This window comes from Grampus griseus (assembly GCF_964374135.1).
Source record: "Grampus griseus genome assembly, chromosome: 19".
Lineage (NCBI taxonomy): Eukaryota > Metazoa > Chordata > Mammalia > Artiodactyla > Delphinidae > Grampus > Grampus griseus.
Window position 1 is genome coordinate 39,613,173 of NC_139013.1, and position 23,603 is coordinate 39,636,775.

At 54.2% G+C, this 23,603-nt stretch overlaps 2 protein-coding genes across 2 annotated transcripts in view; one reads left to right on the forward strand and one right to left on the reverse strand.

The window, feature by feature from the left end:
* Positions 1 to 4,411: 4,411 nt before the first annotated feature.
* Positions 4,412 to 11,058, forward strand: PLEKHG4 (pleckstrin homology and RhoGEF domain containing G4; the record flags this gene model as incomplete). The annotated part of the gene is made up of 20 exons (XM_082677821.1): positions 4,412 to 4,916; positions 5,059 to 5,154; positions 5,230 to 5,353; positions 5,443 to 5,536; positions 5,623 to 5,697; positions 5,781 to 5,897; positions 6,055 to 6,153; positions 6,247 to 6,395; positions 6,548 to 6,686; positions 6,781 to 6,897; positions 7,072 to 7,254; positions 7,510 to 8,012; positions 8,088 to 8,334; positions 9,055 to 9,144; positions 9,227 to 9,448; positions 9,542 to 9,712; positions 9,788 to 9,965; positions 10,341 to 10,457; positions 10,604 to 10,840; positions 10,928 to 11,058. 20 exons carry the CDS (start codon positions 4,412 to 4,414, stop codon positions 11,056 to 11,058), a joined length of 3,594 nt encoding a protein of 1,197 aa, XP_082533947.1.
* An 873-nt stretch (positions 11,059 to 11,931) lies between these two features.
* Positions 11,932 to 23,603, reverse strand: part of KCTD19 (potassium channel tetramerization domain containing 19) — a gene marked incomplete at its 5' end in the record, with an annotated part of 32,179 nt that continues 20,507 nt past the window's right edge. Inside the window, 11 exons of the mRNA XM_082677822.1 lie at positions 11,932 to 12,071; positions 12,988 to 13,089; positions 13,422 to 13,576; positions 13,754 to 13,945; positions 15,929 to 16,556; positions 16,953 to 17,064; positions 17,336 to 17,419; positions 17,611 to 17,753; positions 18,226 to 18,329; positions 19,608 to 19,768; positions 22,184 to 22,394. Of these exons, the coding sequence (XP_082533948.1) occupies positions 11,958 to 12,071; positions 12,988 to 13,089; positions 13,422 to 13,576; positions 13,754 to 13,945; positions 15,929 to 16,556; positions 16,953 to 17,064; positions 17,336 to 17,419; positions 17,611 to 17,753; positions 18,226 to 18,329; positions 19,608 to 19,768; positions 22,184 to 22,394 (2,006 nt within the window). The 3' untranslated portion in view covers positions 11,932 to 11,957. The remainder of the gene's footprint in view (positions 12,072 to 12,987; positions 13,090 to 13,421; positions 13,577 to 13,753; positions 13,946 to 15,928; positions 16,557 to 16,952; positions 17,065 to 17,335; positions 17,420 to 17,610; positions 17,754 to 18,225; positions 18,330 to 19,607; positions 19,769 to 22,183; positions 22,395 to 23,603) is intronic.

The following is a 23,603-nucleotide window of genomic DNA, read 5'->3' on the forward strand; positions in this document are numbered from 1 at the left end:
CTTACTTCATAAGGTTGCTGTCTGGATTAGCTGATGAAATGGAAAAACCTAGTACACAGCCTGGCCCATGGTAAGGGATTATGTTTGTCATCATTGGTGTCACATTACAAGCCAAGGAACATATGAGGCCTTGAGGAAATCTGGGAGGGCTTTGGGAGGAGCATGAGTGTGTGTGTGTGTGGAGGGGCTCTGACAACATGGGCAAAATTGCATGGGTGCATTCTAGGTGGGAAGAGCAGCGTGAATAAAAGATATCTGGAGCACACATAGTGAAAAGCAAGGAGCAGTGGGTGATGTGCTGGGGACAGACCAGCCAGGGACACAAAGGCTTGGGTGGGGTAACCCCACTGAGTTTTGGAGGTGGCAGAAAGCCAGCCTGGAGAATTATGATCTGGGGAGTGTGGGCAGTGATGCGCATTAGGGAGCTCGAATGTAGCTGGTGCCAGGTGGAGGATGTGTGAAACCCCACGTGGAGGAAGGGTTGGTAGGAGGAAAGGCTAGAAATGGAAGACCTGTTGGGAGGCTCCTCCAGCAGCCCAGGGATGTGAAGGTGCTTGTGCTGAAGAGGGCAGGCAGCCATTCTCAGACCTCAGTATCACTGGGAGCTTGTCAAACACAGATTCCTGGGCCTACCCCAAAGGTTCTGACTCAGCAGGTCTACGGGAGCCCAGCCATTTGTAATCTTAACCAGGTCTCCAGAGGAAGGTGGTCCAGACACCACATCCTTCAAAAATTACGAGATTAGAAAGGTTTAGAAATAAAATCCCCATCATCAGACAACTGATGGTGTAGGGGAGGGGGGTGCAGAGGGGCTCCTGGGCCTGGAGCTGGGTAAAAGAAAGGGGGGACTTCCAGGCAAATAGGGTTGGTCAGAGATGAGCAGACTGAGGGTAAGAAAGCAGGTGAGCACAGCCGGGAGGAGGCAGGCACCTGGGATACAGGAGAGCAAGCAAGTCACCACCTGACTAGGCAGGATGGCAGAAGTGGCCTCCAGTGCCTTGAAGGAGGAAGGATTTTGACCTGGCGAGATGGACATGGGCATACCAGGTACAGGAGACAGTTTGAGACAAGACTTGTGATCAGATGAGTTTTCCAGGCCTGTGTAAGAGCTGGTCAGGAAGGCTGTGATGCCTCTAGAAGGTCTTGAAGACCACACTAAGGAGTCTGGAGTTATTCAGGCCAGAGGTGAGAGAGATCTGGAGGGTTTAGGGTATCTGTCAACTTAACTGTCTGGGGCAGTACTAAAAAGGGTATGCAAGGTTTGGGATGGAATGAGGGCAATGATTGTGGATCTCTTATCACTAGGCTCCTTGAGGCACAGAGCTCCCACTTCATTTTTGGTTGAGTCATGTTGGTAAGAAATGCAAAGCTGAGGGAAGGCTGAGGAAGGGGCAGGGGAGGGAGGCCTATCCCCATTTTATGATCTCAGTGGAAAAGGCTGCTGTGAGTAGATTTTGCTGCCAGGAGAGCCACAGAGATGGGCCCCATGAGTCATTGTTCAGTCCTGCAAGCTCAGCCCACAGAGCCTGCTGTGGTCATTGGCACAGGCTGGCTCCAGGCTCAGCCCCCAGTGCTCCCCACTAGGCTCAGTTTGTCCCCATTTCTATCTGTATCTTTGCCATCCTGGGGCTGTGCATTCTGCAGCTCTTTGCCTCTTCTGCATCCCTTTCAGACCGAGCCTCTGAATCTGTCTCCATTTGCGACTCTGGTTTACACCTGGCTCATAAATGGGGAACCTCAGGAGGACAGGGGTAGTGCGACCAGTCTCAGGCACCCCTCAACATTTATTCCAGGCCCTGTGCTAGGTGCTAGAAGTATAGACGTGGATAAAACACAGTCTCTGTCTTCGCAAAGCTTACAGCATACATTCTATGTACAGTGAATAAACCAAGGCCTGGCCCTGCTGCTGAATCAGTCTGTCTGCCTGCGCTCAGGGGTGCTGGGGTCAGTTATGGCCTGTGGCTTGAGGTCTCTCTTAGCACTGGAGGGGTACATGTGCCTGCCAGCAGGTCCAACCAGCTCTTAGGGCTCACAGGGGGCCTGGCTGGTGGGTGGGGGTGGGCAGACAGTGGGCAGCAGAAGGGGAGGGAGGGAGCTGGAGGCAGTGACTCAGTGGGGCGGCTCTAGGACAGCTGGGGAGGGAGCCAAGGTTGGTCCTGATGCTCACTGAAGCTAGAGGAGGGTGGGATGAGAGGGCCTGCTGGGGGTTGGGGATGGAGCAGGACAACTCCAAGGCTCCTCACTCACAGCCAGATGCCCTCATGAAGAAGGCTCCTGGGCAGCTGCTCTGAGAACCTGGACTTGGTGCTGACGTGGCAGCTGCAATGGTGGGGAGGGGAGGATGGCTATTGTTCCCTCTGTGCCTGCTTCTGATACCCAGGTTCCCTCCTCTGGCAGCCTCCCTGGGCTCATGAAGGAGGTGACTACCTTAGAGCCAGGGAAGCCACTGCACCCACTGCCCTCTCCCCACAAGGAACCAAGGGCCTAAGCATGTTATGGTACAGCAGGCCCACATGCACCAAAGGGACTTCACACCTCAGAGATGGGAGAGATCTCACAGGTCAACTGTCCAAGTGACTTTCACCAGTTCAGGGTCCCCCAACTGAGGATGAAATGAGGGGCAGGACACGAACACCGCCCAAGAGCTGGCAGCAAGGGGACCTTCGACATACAGGATCTTTCCTAGTTCTCGGGGCAGTCCCAGGAGGAAAGAATGACTTTCTTTTCTTTTTTCTTCCTTTTTTTTTTTTTACAGGTGAGAAAGATGAGGCTCAAAGACAACTGAGTTGCTGGAGCTCACCCATCAGGTAAGTGGAAGAGCAGAGCTGGTCCTCTGGTTCCAGAATCCTGACCTCAGTCTCAGCCTCCTCGGTGGGATTTTGTGGGAGGGGTGTGGGGCTGGGGAGGCAGTGTATATGAAAGAAGTGCAGGAACGCAAGCGCAAGCGAGTGGTGGGGCTGGCCCTGGCGGATTGGTGGATTCCTGGCAGGTCTGGGTCAGCTCCCACCACAGAGCCCCCTCCCTGCCTCCTCCTTCTCTCTAACCCAAACAGCAGCCCATCATGGGATAATAGAACCTGGCTCTTGGTGCCTGGGACTGAGGACTGGAAGGAAGATGGGGTCTGCAACGGAAGGGCCCCTCCGTCCCACCCTCCATGAAGATACCCCTATTGGCTGCCAGCAGCACCAAGCAGCTGGCCTGGGTTTAGGGTGTCTTCCTAGAGGCCTCCTGGGCCCCTGGGCCCACACTTTTCTTCTCCCAGCTGACAGGAACGAGTGCTCCTTGTCTTGCTGAGGGAGGCTGTGGTAGGGCTCCCCGCATCCTGCGTGCACTCAAGAGCAGAAGCGCTCCCCTCCCCTACGCCGCCACCCTGCAAGCCCCTTCCCTCAGCCCCAGGCGGACCCCTTGCTCACTCACCCTCGCGCACCTACGCCGTCTTCCCCAGCGGAGGAGCGCTTCCGGCGCGCTGAGCAGGCGCGGTGGGAAGGCCGTTGGTCGCTGCCCCAACCGGCGAACTGAGAAGCCAAGTCAGAGTCAGCGGGGTCTTGGGCGGCGGCGCGGGGGAGGGCGGTGAAGCTGAGGCGTCCGGGCCCGCGGGGGACGAGGGGGTGGATGGGCCGGGGACGCTGCGAGAGCCCGCGTTTTCGCGCTTTCCGGCCGGCTCAGGCGGCTGCCGTCGGGCCTGGCGGGTGGGCTGTGGCTGCGTCCTCCGGCCCCCAGGAGGCGGTGCGGCGTGGCGCCCGGTCCTCTGCCGCGGTCGTTCCCGCCCCCGCGGCCAGGAGGCGGCGCCCGTCAACGCCAGGCGCCGCGCTGTACCCGCCGTCGAGGCGGCGGTGTGGTACGTTCGAGGGCTCTGGCTGCCTGGCCTCCCGGGTTCGGGGTTCCCCTCGGCGCGTACCCCGGGTGTGAGCGCGGCGGGCGGGCGGGCGAGCGAGGGAGCGGACGCGCGAGTCCCCGGGTGGTGGGGGGAGGGGGGCGCCAGGGTCGGCTGGGCCCACGGGAGCGCGAGCACAAGGCAACGCTCCGCCCACCCCGTGAGCGTCCCACCTGCGTAGGCCCGCCCAGCGTGGCGGCAAGTGAGCGTTCGAGCTTGGGGCGCTCCCGGCGAAGGCCCAAGTGAGCGTGGACCCGCGAGCCGTGAGCTGGAGGGAGAGACACCGGCTCTTCTCCCCGCTCCTCAGGCCTGAACTGCGGCACTGACCGCGCTCCCTGAGCCGAGCACCAAGACTGGCACAGCCGAGCACCAAGACTGGCACCTCCTACGGCCTAGTGCCTTCTACCTGCATCGCCCGCTCAGCCCTACCCGACCATCTTCAACCTGTTTCCTGGATGAGCTGAGGCCTCAGTTCACACCGAGGGCTTAGCTCCTCTGCCACTTGCTGGGAGTAGGCCCACCCTTAAGGAAGGGGTGATGGAAGGGCCCCTGGAGGATGGGGATGAGTCGTCAGCCTCCCAGGGCCACGCCACCGACTGGAGGTTTGCTGTGTGCAGTTTCAGAGATGCCTGGGGTGAGGGGGAAGCTGCTCTCCAGATGCAGGACCCCAATCCTCCGAGCCCACCAGCAGGGGCAGCCCAGGGGGAAGGGCTACAGGGCAGCTCTCTGCCTGGTGAGCTTCAGTCAACTCCAGGACAGAAGGTTGCAGATGGGTCGGGGGATGGCCAGAGGGGTGTATTAGGAGGTTCCTTAGTCCAGCGGGAGGAACCAGCCTCCTCTGGAATGGAGATCCTCCTATGCCCAATGTTCTCCCACCTTAGTCTGGCACAGGGTGAGAATGACAGCCAAGGAGGAGGCTTGGCAGGGGACTCAGTTTCAGGCAGGGCAATGCCAATCTGCTTGGACCCTGAAGGGTTGGACAGTGACCCTGTGAACCTCGGGGATCTTTTATCTGAGACATCATCAGAGCTACTGGAGGCAGGTAAGGAAGGAAAGTCTTGGAAGGGAGTGAGGGTACCTGGATGTGGGGAGGCCTCTGACTCTACTTAGGCTAAAGCCCAAGTTCACGTAGGGGTCTCTGGGTAAATGGCCCAATGTAGACCCAAGCCATTTTCCTTCCCAAGACCCCAACGGATCCAGGCTCCTTAAGTCCACTGACTGCCTCCTGGCCCAAGACCTCGCCTGGGAGCTGCTTGCCAGTGGCCTGGCTGCCCTGCCAGGTAACTGGGAGACACTAGAGGCAGAAGAGGTGGGGTGACTTGATTGTGCAGGTGTTCACTGCCTTCTCTGCACAGGCACTCGGGATGTAGAAGGCAGGGCAGTGCTGCTTCTGAGTGCCCATAACCTGGCCTGGCTTCACCCCAAGTGCAGCAGCCATGAACTCATCCGCCTCCTGCTCTACCTGCGAAGCATCCCCAGGTTGCGGGGTGGAGGTTGGGGGACAGAACCTGAGCAAGGGGATGGCAGGGTTGTGGAAACAGATACTGAACCAAAGCCTGCTCCTTTAGGCCCAAAGTACAGGCCCTGGGACTGACCGTGTTAGTGGACGCCCGAATTTGTTCCCCAATCTCTTCCCTCTTCTGGGGGCTCAGCCAGCTGCAAGTGAGTACAGGATTATAGCTCTCCTCTTCCCCCCCACAACCCTTTTTATAGGGTTAGGAGCAGGGCTGAGCTCAGATTCCTTGCAGGAAGCAGCCCCAGGGTCGGTGCACCAGGTGCTGCTAATAGGAAAGATGCCTCAGGAGGTGCCTTCAGGGCTGCAGGTAGGGACTGAGCCATTTGGCCAGGGTGGAGGTGGGGCACTTCCCCACCAGGCCTGAGTCCACTACATCTTCTTTTTCTGCAGTTAGAGCAGCTGTCCTCTGATCAGAGCCTGCTGACCCACATCTCCACCTCGGGGTTGCCCACTTCACTAGGAGGAGGCCTGCCTTACTGCCACCAGGCCTGGCTGGGCTTCCGGATGGTCAGTGCACTGGGTGGGGCATAGGGTGGGTAGGCAGGCAATCTGGCCAGCAGAGGAGGCTCCCCTGGGCTGGCTTGAGCAGTGCAGTGGCCTGGGATCCAAGATGCCTGGGACTAGCACTGTGCACTGCCCTGGTCATGCCTGCCTCTGCTCACAGCGTCTGGAAACCCTACAGCAGAGCTGCCAGGTGCTTTGTGCCCTGCTCCAGGGGGCCATTGAGAGCATGAAGGCTGTGCCCCAGCCCATGGAGTCTGGGGTGAGTGTCTCCTTTCAGCACCTCCCCCAATGCTCCCTATCTTCTTCCTCTTCTCCCATGCACACCTCCACTGCCTGTTGCCCTTAATCACAGGAAGTCGGTCGGCTGCTGCAGCAGGCACGGGTCCTGATGCAGCATGTGCTAGACTCACCTCAGTTGGCATGGCTACAGTGCCAGGGAGCCTTGGAGCTGGCATGGCTGAAGCAGGAGGTTCCAGAGGTGACCCTGAGCCCAGACTACAGGTAGGTGCAAGCCCAAATCTTTCCCCAGCCCACCATATCCCATGCCAAGGACTCAGTGGCTGGCTCAGAACCAGCCAGGATTGTGGTCCTAGGACAGGGTGGAGTGGAGCTAGGCACTCAGCAGGGGCGCTAAGACATGTACCATGCACCAGGCCTGCAGTGGACGAGGTTGAGGAGCTGTATGGTCGTGTGGATGGATTGCTGCACCAACTGACCCTGCAGAGTAACCAGCGAGTACAAGCACTGGAGTTGGTCCAGATGCTGGAGGCCCAGGAGGGCGAGCTGCACCAGGTGAGAACTATCTGCCCAGGTGGGCGTCACCTTTCGTCTCAAGCATCACCCCCACCCCACAGCAGCTCTCTTTTCTTTCTTTGTACTCCTCCAGATTGAAGTGTGGTTACAGCAGGTGGGTTGGCCAGCACTTGAGGAGCCAAGGGAACCCTCATTGGACATGCTGCTTCAGGCCCAAGGCCCTTTTGGGGACCTGGACCGAATTGCCCAGGTGAGTTTAGTTACTTGTTCATTGAGCATGGAGAGAGAGGGGAATGGGTTGGGGGTGGAGGGAAGGTCTTCACAGAAGTGACTGATGAGGACATGTAGACATCTGTGGAAAAGACCAGGGCTCGCGGGCTGCACTACCAGGCCCGGGCTTGGTGAGCCCAGTCTCTGTCTCCAGGAGCAGGTCAGGCGAGGGGAGAAACTTCTGCAGCCACTGGTTGGCTGGGATGCGGCTGAACTGGGCCCCGCTGGGGCCCGCTTTCTGACCCTGCAAGCCCAGCTGACTGACTTCTGTAGGGCTTTAGCCCAGCGGCGGCAGCGGCTGGCGGATGCTGAGAGGCTGTTGCAGCTCTTCAGGCAGGTGGGTGAGGGGTCCCACCCCTGGCTCCAGGCGGTCAGTGAAGCCAGAGGGGCGGCTGCTCGGCTCTACGACAGCTTGGGCTTTGTTGTATACCTTGCCTGTTTTCTTTTCTTGTCTTCAGCCTGACCCCAAAATCCTACCACTGAGGATGCAGCCTGGGGCCAACATTCTGTGGGGATGGGGGGAGGTAGAGGAGAAGGCTCAGCAGTCTTGGTGGGATCCTTCCTCAATGCCTATCTGGCTTTGGTGTTGCAGGCCTTGATGTGGGCTGAGGAGGGGCAGCGGGTGTTGGCAGAGCTGGAACAGGAACGCCCAGGGGTTGTGCTGCAACGGCTGCAGTTGCATTGGACCAAGCATCCTGACTTGCCTCCTGCCCACTTCCGAAAGATGTGGGCTCTAGCCACAGGGCTGGGATCTGAGGGTATCCGCCAGGAGTGCCGCTGGGCCTGGGCGCGGTGCCAGGACACCTGGCTGGCCCTGGACCAGAAGTTGGAAGCTGCTGTGAAGCCATCACTGACAGGTAGCACAGCTAGCTTGTGTGTCAGCCGGGTACTGGCTGTACCTCCTTCCCCTCCCCTGAGGAAGGCATACAGCCTTGATCGGAATCTGGGACTGAGTCTCAGAGAATCTGCCCACCATTGCCACCATGAGGCCATTGTGGCTGCCTGCCACAGACCAGAGGCTGGAGTTGGTGCCCAGTCAGGGTCATGCCCCACCATGCCTCCGCCAGGTGGCTCTGAACCCAGGAGTCCCAACAGGTAGGCAGTGAGCAGGGCGGGGAGGGCAGTGTGGCAGGGCAGATGTCTTGGGTCCTGATTCCACCTACCTGGTAGACTCCATCTGGTGCTGGCGGAGATGGTGGCTACAGAGCGGGAGTATGTCCGTGCTCTTGACTATACCATGGAGAACTACTTCCCCGAGCTGGATCGCCCTGATGTGCCCCAGGGCCTCCGTGGCCAGCGCACCCACCTCTTTGGCAACCTGGAGAAGCTGCGGGACTTCCACCGCCATTTCTTCTTGCGTGAGCTGGAGGCCTGTACCCAGCACCCACCCCGGGTGGCCTATGCTTTCCTGCGCCATGTAAGCTCCTCAGGCCGTACAGGCCCTGGCTGATTCTGCCACATTCAACAGAGAGCTACTGGGCACGTGCTTGGGGTCAGGCCCTGTGATGGGTACAGCTATGAGCAGGACCAACCGGTCCCTGTTTTTCAGGGTGCTCTTAGTTTAGCAGAGGAGACATAAAAGTAAAAAAGATAATTCCATGTTATAGTTGAGGTTGGGGGGAAAAATGGGATAGATAGGTGATTGTGAGTTAGCAGCAAGGCAGAGGTATCCCCTTTAGAGAGAGCAATTAGAGAGGCCGCTTAGAGGAGCTGATGTTTGAGCTAAGGCCAGAGGGAGGGGCTGCAGTCAGAGCATTCCACCCAGAGGAAAGATCAAGTGCAAAGCCCTGGGCAGGAAAGAGGCCCAGTGGTCAAGGAAGAGAGAAGTCAGTGTAGCATAGTGTAGTGAGCAAGGGAAGGTGTAGTCTGAGGTGAGGTGAGATTAGAGCACTGCCCTCAGAGCTGTGGGAGCAGCAAAGCTGTATGCGGGACTTCTTCCCCAGAGGGCCTGAGGGCAAGCCCCTCTCCACACAGTGTCTCTTGCCAGATCACCCGTCATTCAAAGCAGGGCACATTGGCTCTGTGTGGGGAGGCCTCCTTGGGACCTTTAGGCATTTTGATCCTCCCAAACTGAGAATGGTTTGGCCCCCTTGGATGCTGGCCCATTTGCACCAGAGCAAGCTGTGTATCTTTGCAGAGGGTGCAGTTTGGGATGTACGCACTCTACAGCAAGAATAAACCATGCTCCGATGCCCTGATGACCAGCTACGGTCACATCTTTTTCAGGGTAGGTGAGCCTGAGACTAGTGGGAGGGGGGGATGGAGCAGGTAACCTGAAGCTCCCTGACGGTCTCTTACGCACCTGGCAGGACAAGCAGCAAGCACTGGGGGACCACTTGGACTTGGCCTCCTATCTGCTGAAGCCCATCCAGCGCATGAGCAAGTACACACTGCTGCTGCAAGAGCTGGCACGGGCCTGTGGGGGAACCGTGCCAGAGCTGAGTGCCCTGCGGGCTGCCCAGAGCCTCGTGCGCTTCCAGCTGCGACACGGCAATGACTTGCTAGCCATGGATGCCATCCAGGGCTGTGACGTGAGTCATCGCAGGCTGTGGTGGGCAGGGGCAGTGGGTGTGAAGGGAGGGGGTTAGAAGAGGCTGGGAACCCACTGGGCCCCAACTTGGCAGGTCAACCTCAAGGAACAGGGGCAGTTGGTCCGACAGGATGAGTTCACGGTGTGCTCTGGGCGCCACAAGTCCCTGCGTCGTGTTTTCCTCTTTGAGGAGCTGTTGCTTTTCAGCAAGCCTCGCCGAGGACCCAAAGGCATCGACACATTTGCCTACAAGCGCTCCTTCAAGGTAGGCCCACTCAACCCCTCCCTCTGCTCCCTGCACCCCCCAGTGCCTCACTAAGCTCCTTTCCTGGCCACACAGATGGCAGACCTTGGCCTCACTGAGTGCTCTGGGGATAGCAACCTGCGCTTTGAGGTCTGGTTTCGCCGTCGCAAGGCCAGGGACACCTTTGTGCTACAAGCTGCCAGCTTGGCCACGAAGCAGGCTTGGACAGCTGACATCTCCCGCCTGCTCTGGAGGCAGGCTGTCCACAACAAGGGTGGGTCCCTGCCCCATTTCACCCCACACTCCCCTCCTTGGAGAGCTTACATTGTCCCAGAGGGGCCCCAAGGAGGGCCTAGGGACCTGGAAATACTTGGGAGGGTGGAAAAGTCCCTCAGCAGCAGCCAGCACAGGGGAAAGAACTCCAAAGTCAGGCAGTCCTGCAGTCAGTCTCAGACTGTGCACACAGTATTAACCTCTGAGTGTCAGAGGCCTCATCTTTAAGAAGAGAATTATGACACCTCATGGGATTGTTGGGAAAGGCTCAGTGCACAGGACAATCTGCAGGCTGTGGGTGTACAGGAGAGACTAATATAAGGGGAAAGAGTGATAAAGGGCTGGGCTCATGTCCAGATGTCCACTCTCCACCCAGAGGTGCGCATGGCTGAGATGGTGTCCTTGGGTGTGGGGAACAAGGCCTTCCAGGACATCGCCCCCAGCAAAGAAGCTATCAACGACCGCACCGTCAACTATATCCTGAAGTGCCAAGGTAGCAGGCAGGCTGCAGGGGGTTGGGGTGAGGAGAGCTGCACAGGTGGCAACATGGACCTCTGTCAGCCCTAGCCTGCGCTCACCTCAGGACCTTGGCCCACCTGGGCTCTGGCCTGTCCCAACCTGACCCTCTTTCTCATACAGAAGTTCGCTCTCGGGCCTCCATTGCTGTGGCCCCATTTGACTATGACAGCCCTTACCTGGGGGCCTCAAGCTCCCTTTCTGGAGATCCTGCTTCTTGCTCTGTACTGGGGTCCCTCAACCTGCATCTGTACAGAGACCCAGCTGTTCTGGGCTTCCGCTGGCCCCTGTATTCCACCGGCTTCCCAGAGGAAGCAGTACTGGAGACTGAAGCTGAGCTGGGCAGCCAGCCATCTTTGAGTAGGTCTGGGCTTGGCCAGAGGCAGGAGGGCATGGCTTGGGGTCTGGGCCTCCTCTGCTGACAGCTCACCCAGTCTCCCTTATTAGTTCCTGAGGACTCAGAGGTCTCCTCCCAGTGCCCGTCAGCCAGTGGCTCCAGTGGCTCGGACAGCAGCTGTGTGTCAGGGCAGGCCCTGGGCAGGGGCCTGGAGGACTTGTCCTATGTGAGTTCCATTTAGCCTTATACCCACCAGCCCTTTCTCAGCCCTGCCTGGGCCTATGGCTGCCTTGCTTTTAGGTGGAAATGGGGGTGGTAGGTCAGAGCCATTCCTCAGAGACCCCACTTGGACCCCGAGCCAGGGAAATACATGTTCGTGCCTAGCTTTGCACCACAGGTCTGAGCCTGGGCTTGAAGGTGGGCCGTGGATCCAGGAGTTGCTAGATCCAAGGAACATCACCTCTCTCAAGATCTGCTATGACCAGGCCATGGGTGGCACCTGGGTCACTTCCAGCCCACATGCACAGCCCTGTCGACTACCCTTTCTGATGTCTGTGTCATTGGACAGATCAGCAGGGACCTCTCCAGGGGATGCTGGTTGCAGAGCCTAAATGAGCACCCTGATTCTGGGCCCCTGGCCTCATGTCCCCTTTTTCTCTCCCCATCTCCAGCTCCCACCCCAGTTGTTCCCACCCAGAACAGAGGGTGGGTGTTTGTTTCTATGCTGTAGGCTGGTGGGACATCTAGTGACTGGGCTGCCCCACCCCTCAGTAGGAATACAGGTGGGTTCCTAGCCACTGCTTCCCAACCCCTGGTCTCAAAGCCAAGCTCATCCCTGTTGGACTCTTACTCTTGCCTGCCCTGGCTCCCTAGGCCCAGGCCCTTCTTTCCTGGGTCAGTTTGGTTATATTGATTCAAAGCTTTTGAATAGATTTCAGTTTAAGATTATTTCACTGGTTGTAAGGTCTTTGGTGTCTCAGAGACTGAGTCCAGACCCTTGACTTGTGATTTATTCTTTGTTTATAATAAAAAATAAACTAACACACCCTTGGACGGGCACACACATTCTGGGGACATCCCTGGTTAAAATGAACCTTGGCGATGGGATGGGGTGTTTGTGGGGCAGCTTCTCTGGGCACCTTAGCCATCTTGTAAATACTTGCTCAGGAGAGAGTAAGAGACAGACCTCGACAGGCCCCTCTGGATGAGCAGGTCCACACAGCGGCCATATTTCCTGGCAAAAGGCAGCGTGAGCTGGAAGGAAAAGGCTGGTCTTATTCCTGACTTCCTGGCTGTGTGGATGGGGTCCTCCTATCTGGGTGGGGGCAGGGTCAAGGCAAGGCTACTTGATGCTGTTGAGCTCACTTCTGCCTAAAGGCGTCTCACAGACCTGTGGTTTCGAGTGGCTACCAGGGAACACAACAGAATGAATAGAGGGCCAATAGTGCATGTTTCCTGCCACTGGTTTTCCACTTTCTAGTCGTAGGTGCTGACTTCACTTTCCACTCAATAGACTAGACAGAGGATAGTAACTTGGCACTTTTGTGTTTATAGTGAAAGATGTTATAGTAATGTACTTGATTACAGAAATGCCAGATTAATGAAAAATTAGCTAAATCTTTTTCACCTACAATGTTAAAATAAAAATGTGAATCCTAAAATTATTTTAAGGAATCAAAAAACAAAAAACCTGAGTCATTCCTTTGCCCTTATTGAACATTTTCCTTTTCTTTGTAAAAACTGCTTTAAAGCAGCTTAAGTGTAAAAGGAATGTACAAAAGTACTGACATCATGGCTGAGTAGGTGAAGTTGGTATCAGTCATTGAAAACATCTATCTGACTCCCAGTAGTTTCTCGGATTTCAGCACCCCAAAACCTTGAGCTCGTAGAATGTGCTTCCCTGAGTATAGTCAGGGTTGTTAGTGATGAAGGCTAAATTGGTAAAATGGGAGGAAAACTACAAAAACCAGTGGCCTGAATATTGCTTTTTGACCACTCTAGACAGGTTAATTTCATCCATTGTTCCTCCCTCCCTGGGACCAGAGACTAGAGGTCTAGTTGCCTGTCTTGCCTTCTGGGCAGCACTGGCCTGGCCCTCATGCAGCAAGACAGTGTCCATCTGAGGCATCTGGAGGGTCGCCATTCCCAGTGGGGTGCAGGAGGCCCTCACCTCCACCCAGCTGTACAGATGTTCCTGGGTGTACCGGTCATCCTTGAAGCCAGTGATGGCCAGCAAGTCCACCACAAACTGCTTGGGGCTGATGTTCAGGGTCTGCCAGAAGAGCCCACAGTCAGGCAGGGCTGGGGGCAGCAGTGTGACACACATTTGCTCCCAGCCCCTCAGAGTGGGATGCAGAGCAGGGGCTTCCCTGGGCCTGCAGGAGCTGCAGAGGTCAGAGGATACTATCAGTTCAAACTGCCTCTTGGCCAAGGCTTGGCCCAGATGCTGCTGCCCTGTCTCCCTGTCCCTGCCCTTCTGCCCCTGATCTCTTCCCCTTACTCCCCTGACCCTGTATCTTGGCTTGCTTCCTCTTGCCTTGCCTACTTACCGTGGAGGCAAGGGAAAGTGGAGAAGGAACAAGGCCTAAGGCCTATCACACATACCCACAGCCGGTTGGCCAGGGAGACCACCTTGGCTGTGATGGCTTTGGGGTCCTTTTGCCTGATGGAATCCAGAATGATGTCAGTCAGGAAGCAGTGACATTTCTGTGCGTAAAACATCTCTTCCCAGGACAGCGAGAAACTCAGGAAAGTCACCTCTGTGGAGGAGAGAGTGGATGTGGCCACATCTGCCACGGCTAGAGCCTTAGAGCCAGCCCGGAGTAAGGGAGAGGTGTAGGGCTTCCAAGGGAGACTGTATCCCTGAAGTACCCTGGGTGAGGGCTCAGGCATCTCCGCAAGGAAGTGCAGGGCCAGGCATGGCTCCAGAGCCTTACCTCGGGGCTGGGGGCTGGCTGTGGGTGGCATGTGTGTGAGGTTGTCCATCTGTGTGGTATAGATGATGCTGTCCTCAAAGAACATGCAGGAGCCATCACTACCCACCACGGGGGGGTGGGTCACTTTGAGGATGACCCCTGTGCTGTCCACCTCACTGGCCTCAGGCAGAGACTGCTCAGGGGCAGGACTTTCTGTGAAACCAACACGAGGAGAGGGCCCTCCTTAAGCCACCTCAGAGCCCAAGCAGGGAGGAGACCTCTGGCAACAGACCAGTACAGTCAGTCACGAGCCTTTGCCTCCAGCTTCTCAGAAGTGGTACCCTGGGCTGGCAGGGGCATGTTCTGGCTCTCCTCTCTACATTGCCCTTGAATCACTGCAAGCCAAATCCTGAATTTCAGAACTCCAAGGAACTTTCCAAATCCTCTGTTGAACTAGGACTGGTAGTAAATAGAGCTGATAATAACCCAGCTGGGGACTGGAAATCTTAGTAAAATTATGAGAGGAGCTTTTGTGGGGAGTTGCTGATGCATATCCATTCTGACGAATACGCTTGAGGGACTTCCCTGGTGGCACAGTGGTTAAGAATCTGCCTGCCAATGCAGGGGACACAGGTTTGATTCCTGCTCTGGGAAGATCCCATGTGCCGCAGAGCAACTAAGCCCGCGTGCCACAACTACTCCGCCTGCGCTCTAGAGCCCTCGAGCCACAACTACTGAAGCCCACGTACCTAGAGCCCATGCTCCGCAACAACAGAAGCCACCGCAATGAGAAGCCCAGCCACTGCAATGAAGAGTAGCCCCCGCTCACTACAACTAGAGAAAGCCCGTGCACAGTAACAAAGACCCAACGCAGCCAAAAATAAATAAATAAATTTATTAAAAAAAAAAAAAGAATCCGCCTGCGCATGCAGGGGACATGGGTTCGATCCCTGTTCCGGGAAGATCCCACATGCTGTGGAGCAGCTAAGCCTGTGCGCCACAACTACTGAGTCTGTGCTCTAGAGCCCTCAAGCCACAACTACTGAGCCCGCGTGCTGCAACTCCTGAAGCCCATGGTCCTAGAGCCCATGCTCCACAACAAGAGAAGCCACCACAATGAGAAAGCCTGCACACTGCAATTAAGAGTAGCCCCAGCTTGCCACGACTAGAGAAAGCTCGTGTGCAGCAACAAAGACCAGCGCAGCCAAAAATAAATTTTAAAAAATATGCTTGAGAAACCAACTTGGGGCTCACAGGTGGGGCCCAAGGAGACCCCTCCAAGCAGGGCCTGAGCCACTAAAAGGGAAAATGACAGAATACTGTAGGAAGGACTTTGAAGGTGCAGAGGAAACAGTCCGTCATAGCAGTTCTCAGCTCACTTCCCTGGGCTGCTCCACACTTCCCCACCACACACACACCTGTCTATTCAGCCCAGTCCCCATATACCCTCCTGTCTTCTGGACTTCTCCCCTTGGATGTCCATCAGTACCTCACATGCAATGTGTCATCTTCCCCAAGTCCTACTTCTCTTGTCCTTCCTACCTCAGTAACCATCCACCCCCTTGTAATCACCCAAACCAGAAACCTGCCCCCTCCTTGGCCTGATACTTTCCTGCTTCTTCCAACTGCCTAACTTGTTTCATCTAGAATGATCTTGGCATTTCTAACACGTATCCTCCTGCTGCTGCATTTCCTCTGCCCTGGAACAAACTTTCTAAATGCACACCTGACTGCTTGCTTCCTTGTTTAGAATGCTTCAGTGGCTGTCCGCTCCCCTTAGGATCAGAACAAACTGCTAGGTCCTGAACCTGACCCACAAGACCTGTCCTGATTTCCTTATGTCTTCAGCCTTATCTCTTTATCACTTCATGTGAAGCCTGGTCTCCAGCTGCTAGACGCATGACTTGTGTTTCCTCAAGCACCCAAGGCTTCTCCTTCTTTCCCCTGCTGACTCCTCAGCCCCCAACCCTTCTCTGTGCTCCTATCACTTTATAGGCACTTCCTCCCATATGCCTCAAGTAGTTTCTCAAGCCTCCAAGTCATGCCAGTGTGCCTGTCATTTCTGGGTCTTCTGCTTGGCATCAGTGAGTGCAGAGCTCTAGTCCCCCTTAATCACTGACTCGCTCTGTGGTCTTGGCCAAGGTTTGCCTTCTCTTTTGTAAATGAGAATTAGGTCAAGGATGGGACAGGACTCACCTCTCTCCTTTGGGCTCTGCTTGCCCCAGTCCTTCAAGGTGACAGCTCTTTTCATGGGGAAGTATGGCTTAAAGGTTGGCTCTGGCTCCTTGTCTTTGGTTCCAGCTCCAGCCCCTGCCTGTGGGCCTGGGTCCTTCTCTGAGGCTGTGTAATGGCCTTTCCAGGAAGCTGAGGTGCTGGGCTGGGAAACAGCCTCACCTCCTGAGGGGAGCTTCAGGGTGGCTTCCTCCAAGGAGCTGCTCGGGGGGCCTGGCAGTGGCTGGAATTCCCATTGTTTGCAATTGACCATGTCCCATTCCCTTACCAGGGAGATGAGTTTTTGCATGGGGGTGACAGGAGGGTCTTTGCTTTCAGATTTCTGTGTGAGGTTGACTGTGGTACACTTCTTCTTGGGAGGACTCTCAGGGTGGGCCCCCCAGTGTCTAGGGTTGGCACATAGACCAGGACAGTGTGAGTATGTGCTGGGATTACCCGCCCTCTTGGCACCTCGGCATAGGGACACCTGGATTGTCCGGAAGTACTGCTCAGCCTCCTCTATCTGGCTGGACCTGGCCAGGGTCCCCTTGGCCTTGTTCCGTGGAGTCCTGTCACTGCAGTCTTGGAACTCCATAGGTATGCAAGCTGTGGTCTGGAGAGGGAGGGCACAGCAGCTCTGGGCATTTTGTGCTTCCACATCGAAGCCTTACCCAAGATCTCATAAGCTGGGTCTCTAAGACTTCACTTGCTTACCCAGAACAATCCCATCCCCCACATGGGTCTTACATTTGATATTTGCTCAGTCTGAGTGGGGGTGGTACCAGCCCAGGGTCCTTTCACACACCAAAGGGACCTATCAGCATCCCAGGCCACAGGCAGCCAGCATTTCCTGGTGTCTCCCTCCAGGTTCAGAAACCAGTCACTGTGCCAGGAGCCATGTAGGCCCGGCTCTTTCAATTTGCCATACCCCTCAGTAGCGGTCTGCCCTCTGAGCCCTGTGCTGGTGCTCTTTCAGGATAACACCAAACCAAAGAATGCTGGGACTTACTTCTTTGGCATCTCTACTGAACTCCACCAGTGACCCTGGCCCTTCTGTCACCACATGCAGCCTTCTGATGGGAAAAACTTCATTTCCAGATTCTTTCTCCTGGATCCATGACCTGCAGACTCCAAGAGGGTTTGGTTAGTAAGCAGAAGCTTCCACTAGTCCATTGACCAGGTCTGCCCTCTGGCTGGGAGTTACCTCTAGACAGCAGGGGAGAAGGGGCTTTAAAGCGTTTTGCTTAGGTCCCTGCCCAATCCTGGGCCTGCTCCACCCCCTTAACTCTAAGGAGAACAGGTCCTACTGGGAGGTGAGACTTAGGACAGGATTCCCAAGAGGAATATAAAGGTTCAAACTTTAGAACATGGTGTCAGGAGCAGTTTCCTTACTTGTATGCCTCACATTGGATAAGGGCTTCTGAGAGGGATGGGATGTGGTATTCCTCCACCTCCTGGCAGAGGAGGGGCCATTCCCTGCAAATGACAAGATGTCGCACTGGGCATCTGGGGTGGGAGTGTGGGTGGGGTTATAAGCCTCCAGAGCTGCTGCCTTGAACAGCAGTTCACATGTTGGAAATAATATAATCTCCCTGAAGGCTACAAACTCAAATTTCCGTCTTGAAGAGGGATGGGGTTTCATTATATGATTTCCTTCCTTCACTCACTTAAATTCAGATGGTAAAAATAGTTTTCCAAGTCTCAGGAAGTTGAGAATGTGTCGAAACATTTGGCCATCCCCGTGGATCAGCAGGGTCTGTCCATATGTGATCCAGTACACTCTCTGAGGGTTGGACAGCAGTTCTGGATACTGCAAAGGGTTGGACACCAGACTCTTGTTAGTCTGTTAAAGGGCTACATCCTTATTAAGGGGCAGGTCAGCCTTCTCTTCGTTTTCCTAACCATTCTAGAGCAGAGGCTTTGGGATTTCCATCTCCTTATCTTGTTGGCCACAAGGAGCCATAATGAGGAGCAGAGCATCTAGGGAGAAGCACATCATCTCTGCTTCAAGTTTTGCTGGCTCCTAGACCACTCTCTTGAGGCATCTGGAACCTCACCCTATGTCCTGCTCAGTCCAGGCCCCTCAGACTGGCCTCATCCCTACCCAAACTCCTAAAGCCTTCCCAGAATGCTGCTCATAGAATAAAAGCACTTTGGGCCATGGAGCAGAGGGAAGGTCGTTGTTTTAATCAGGTGCTGAAGGCTGTGTATGGGTCAGGTGACAGAATCTTCTCAGCCGCAGAAGCCAAAAGGAGACGAGGGCAGCCTCGGGCCAGCAGTACCTTCAGCAGGGTCTGCAAGGTGGTTGCATACCAGTGGCTTCCAACATAAACTTTGACGATCTGTTGAGGGGAATACACAGTGATTTCTGCCGTCCACTCCTCATCTAAGGAAACCAATGAGAGGGAACAAATCACGTGGCCAAAAGGGAAATTAGGTAGGGCATTTTGTCCATTACATGTTAAGACACAATATCTTCATCAGTCATATTCTGTTGCCTAGTCGAGAAGCAGCAGAAATCCCTGACATCAACCTTTTCTGCTCCTCAGGCCTTCCCTGTGGCTCACCACATGGTTTCCTGGGTGTCAATAGCAGCTTGGAGGGTCAGCTGGTGACTCTGGGTTGGGGGAGGGCCACCAACCCCAAGGGCACTGCTGTTCTTCCCCTGGCCCACCTCTCCCAAGAAAGCTTGGCTAATGTACCTTTCTACCTACCTTGCTAACTGCTTCTGGTTTCTGGCTGGGTGTGTAATTTTCCACATGGCCACTCAGACCGGAGCTAGGAGTCCCTCTGTATGTTTGTACTTATGGTTTGGCAAATATCATAGAGCCAGCGTCTCATCAAATCACTATCACTTCTATAGAGACCAAGCCTCGAGGCATGTCTGGAGAATGGGGCTTTATTCTGGAAAGATGAACTCATGACCCTTTTCCTGGGGTGACTAGATTTAGGCTTTGTTCTGTCTTAAGAACCAGTTTCTAATGAGCTTTGTAATGAATGAAGGGTATATAAATAGATGATATAACCAAGAGGTATATAGATTGTGAACCTCATGAAGATAGAAACTGGGTCTGTTTTGCTCTCTTCTGTACCTCTAGTGTTATCTACTGTCCTGGTATATGGTAGGTGCTCAAATAAGTACTGAATGTTGCTGAATGATAGTAATATAGCATAAATTGATCTAAAACACTTTTTGTTAGGAAACAGTTATAGGCAGCTGGTGAAACAACACTGGCTTTAGACTCAGATTTAAATCCCAGCTTGACCATGATCTAGTAATATAAGCAAGTTACCTCCCTGAGCCTCTGCTTTTTTGTTAAATGGACCCAGGGATCATTCTTCCCTGGATGGCTGCGAGGACCAAATGGGCATAGCATCGGCTCCCAGAGCCAGAGCAGGCATGCCCTTGGGGTCCCATGTGGCCCCCCAACTGGGTCAGTCTGCACAGCTCAGCCTGGACTACTTGAGGCTACCTGTGGGCTTGGGGTGGGGAGGGGTCACCTAACAGGAAAGTTTCCTTTTAGGTGAAACCCACAGATGTTAGTCTAGCTTTCCTTTTCTGTTCCATCTACAGTTCCTGGTTCTAGCCAGCCTTATCTTTCCTCTGTGATCCCCTAGACCCTCCTCTGATGTTGAATTCAAACTGAGAAGCTTCTTTATTTACTGAGCACATCCATGGGTGCCAGAGTCCTCGGCTCCAGATGAGTCTTCAGAGCCACTTTCATTGGCTCATAGGTGATGTCCCTCTTGTCCAGGAAGGCACAGAGCTCGTACACCTCAGAAATGGTCTCAGTCAGGGGCAGCCGGCAAGTCCCCAGCCAGTTCCTGCCCAGAGGAAAGGTCTGTCACAGAGAGCTTCAGCACTGTACCCCAAGGGAGTACAGCCTGTCAACCTTCCATGTCTAGAATGTCTTGCCCTTACACTAACTCAAGCCTGTGGCCACTAACATCATTTCCTTAACTGGTTTCTGATGACGTCTCATAGTGGGGTATACTTGGACACATAGGCTCACCCTTTTGCAGCTGAGCTTGACCTATTTCAGCAAAACCCTCTAAATTGACTAATTGCAAGCCTCCAAGCCCTGTCTCAGGTTCCAGAATCCAGGCCAGGGCCCAGTCACTCCATTTTTGCCCCCATAAATATCTGCCCAAGACATCTCAGTCACTATGTGGCAGCCTGTCACAGTTTGGGAGATTACTGATACCTTGTATGCCCAGGAAACCCCCCACCTCCAAAGGCACTTGTCTTTGCCCTCTGTGCCCTGTGACATCAGGGGTGGGACATCTCCGGGAGAAATGGATGGTGTGGGCCACAAATGACAGTTTTGGGGTAAGACAGTGTTTGGGGTTGGCTGACCCTCTCCCCAGGTGCTCAGGAAAACCCACTTCTATCTTTAGTTTTGGTACCAGTGTATTTTGTGAGCCTAAGAGAGTTGCCCTACTCTGAACCTGTTTACCTTTCTATAAAACAGGATTAGGGGGCTTCGCTGGTGGCGCAGTGGTTGAGAATCTGCCTGTCAATGCAGGGGACACGGGTTCGAGCCCTGGTCTGGGAAGATCCCACATGCCGCGGAGCAACTAGGCCCATGAGCCACAACTACTGAGCCTGCGCGTCTGGAGCCTGTGCTCCGCAACAAGAGAGGCCGCGATAGTGAGAGGCCCGCGCACTGCGATGAAGAGTGGCCCCTGCTTGCCGCCGCTAGAGAAAGCCCTCGCACAGAAACGAAGACCCAACACAGCCAAAAAGAAAAAATATATATTACTCAGGCATAAAAAGAAACGAAACTGAGCTATTTGTAATGAGGTGGATAGACCTAGAGTCTGTCATACAGAGTGAAGTAAGTCAGAAAGAAAAAGACAAATACCGTATGCTAACACATATATATGGAATTTAAGAAAAAAAAATAATGTCATGAAGAACCTAGGGGTAAGACAGGAATAAAGACACAGACCTACTGGAGAACGGACTTGAGGATATGGGGAGGGGGAAGGGTGAGCTGTGACAGGGCGAGAGAGAGGCATGGACACATATACACTAACAAACTTAAGGTAGATAGCTAGTGGGAAGCAGCCGCATGGCACAGGGATATCGGCTCGGTGCTTTGTGACCGCCTGGAGGGGTGGGATAGGGAGGGTGGGAGGGAGGGAGATACAAGAGGGAAGAGATATGGGAACATATGTATATGTATAACTGATTCACTTTGTTATAAAGCAGAAACTAACACACCATTGTAAAGCAATTATACCCCAATAAAGATGTTAAATATATATATATAAATTAATTAATTAATTTAAAAAAAAGACCTAAGAAGAAATACATGGCAAATATCTAAAAAAAAAACAAAAAAAACAGGATTAGGGGCTTCCCTGGTGGTGCAGTGGTTAAGAACCCGCCTGCCAATGCAGGGGACATGGGTTCGAGCCCTGTTCCGGGAAGATCCCACATGTCGCGGAGCAACTAAGCCCATGCATCACAACTACTGAGCCTGTGCTCTAGAGCCCACGAGCCACAACTACTGAAGCCCGTGCACCACAACTGCTGAGGCCCGCGTGCGTAGAGCAGGTGCTCCACAACAAGAGAAGCCACTGCAATGAGAAGCCCATGTACTGCAACGAAGAGTAGCCCCCTCTCGCCACAACTAGAGAAAGCCCGTGCACAGCAACAAAGACCCAACGCAGCCATAAATTAATTAATTAATTAACGAATTGATTAAATTAATTAAAAAAAACAGGATTAGAATCCATGCCCCTGCACTAATGGGAACATTCTGAGCTCATCCCACAAGGCAGAGGCCAGGTATCACCTCCTCCAGGAAGACTGCCTTGCCTTGCTTCTTGGGGGGGGCTCACCCCTGGCTCTTTCTGTGTGTCAGTGAGCCTCCCAAGGGTTGTGGGGAGGACCTTTGAAGGAGGGGGACTATCCAGCACCCTAAGTGTTGTGATTGGCCTGGTCACCTCAGACCTAGCACAGGGCTAGAACCAGAGCAATAGATCACAGAGGATGGAAATATGAAACAGTGTGAGACCTTTGAACCTTGGGAACCTTATACCTTGGCACCAGGCCTCTCCTCCGAGGCCCAAATTTGGTGGTGCTGGTGTGGGTAGTGGGAGTGGCTAAAATGATCATTTTGTCCCCAAGGACACAATCTCTGGCTCATGGGCAGGGCCCCAGGTTGGTTCCTCAAGAAAGGTAAAGCTCAGCCTGAGTGGGACCAAGCTGTGCTCTGAGGAGGGCCTTACTTAACGTGCTGGAAGAGGACCCCGTTCCCAGTGATGTACAGTCTACTTCCATCCAGAGTGCTCTCGATGCGGAGCTGTCCTAGTGCGGAGTCTGGGTACTTGACAAGCAGACCCAGGGTCATCATGTACAGTGGCTTCACAGACTCTAGGCCTGCTGCACGGCCCCCCTTCCCAGGGCTTGGAGGAGGACAGGAGGTCCGGGAACAGCCACCTGTGCCAGAGAGAAAGGGGTGACTCCTAGATCCCTCATGGTCATAACTGTACTGGAAGCCTTGGGTCTTGCTTCCTACTGCTGCCTTAAATCAGTAACTAAAGAGACTTTGAGGGAGCTTATTTCCTTGCACAGCCAAATATGGATCCGCTCGAAATCAGTATAGTTTTTCTTATATTCAGTCAGGTTTAGAGGTCAAAACTATTTGTTGAGAGGCGGGGTGGGTATGGGGGGTAGATTAATTAGCTGTTATCACTAACATTTGAATTTCAGAATAACAGCCATCTGGCCCCAGCCTCTGCAGGAATTTCCCTTAGCTCCAAACTCTGCTCTAATTATCCATGGGTAAAGAATGACAACCACAGCATTGAACCTAATGTGCATTACAGGCTTCCCGGATTCACAGTCCCTATCACTCTTGGGCAGAATTTTCCCCGGAGACACACTGTGTAGTGTTACTTTCAGGTTGGATATTTGAATTGCGGGCTTATGGGTGAAACCTTGTTCTCCTGCAGTGGGCACAATGCACAGTCTACAGGACCCTGTTCCAGTGGCAACAGTGGGCCAGTGGCAAGCTGCCAGGTGATTTTCATGGGTCATCTCCAATCCTACAAGAGGGGTAGTACTCTCCTCTTATCATAGATGAGGAAACTGTGTCCTGAGAGGCCAGTTAAGAACCTTGCCCCAAATACCAAAGCTAGGTGGGGCAGAGCTGAGATTTGAGAGCGCCTCTACCTCCAAGGCTACGAGAGCTGTTTCCCTTAGTTATGGTGCTTTATAAAAGACAAAAAACATGCTTTGTGTTTGGGGGCTGCTTTATGGCTTACAGAGCCTGTCCACAGGCATGCTTCCCTTCCAACTTAACATAGCTCTTGTGCAGCATGCACCGGTCTACTCATCTCTCTGACCCATGTTCTCTGAAGGAACAGAAGTCTTTGGGGGAGAGGTTTGAACTTACACCCTTTGAAGTGGGTTGTAAGATCCCAAGACAGGCTCCTGAGACCTGCAGCAGGATGCCACTACCCCCAGATAGGATAGGACTCCACTTGCCTGGGGAGGAGTCTGGGAGAGCTGGCCTAAAAGTAGGGAAAGTCTGATTCCCATGGAATAAGTATCTGGTGACATGCAGGCCAAACTTCACATGTGCAAGACAGTTCTATATATTCTCAGAATGCCAGCTGAGGCCACACTAAGGTAGCTAGCTCCTGC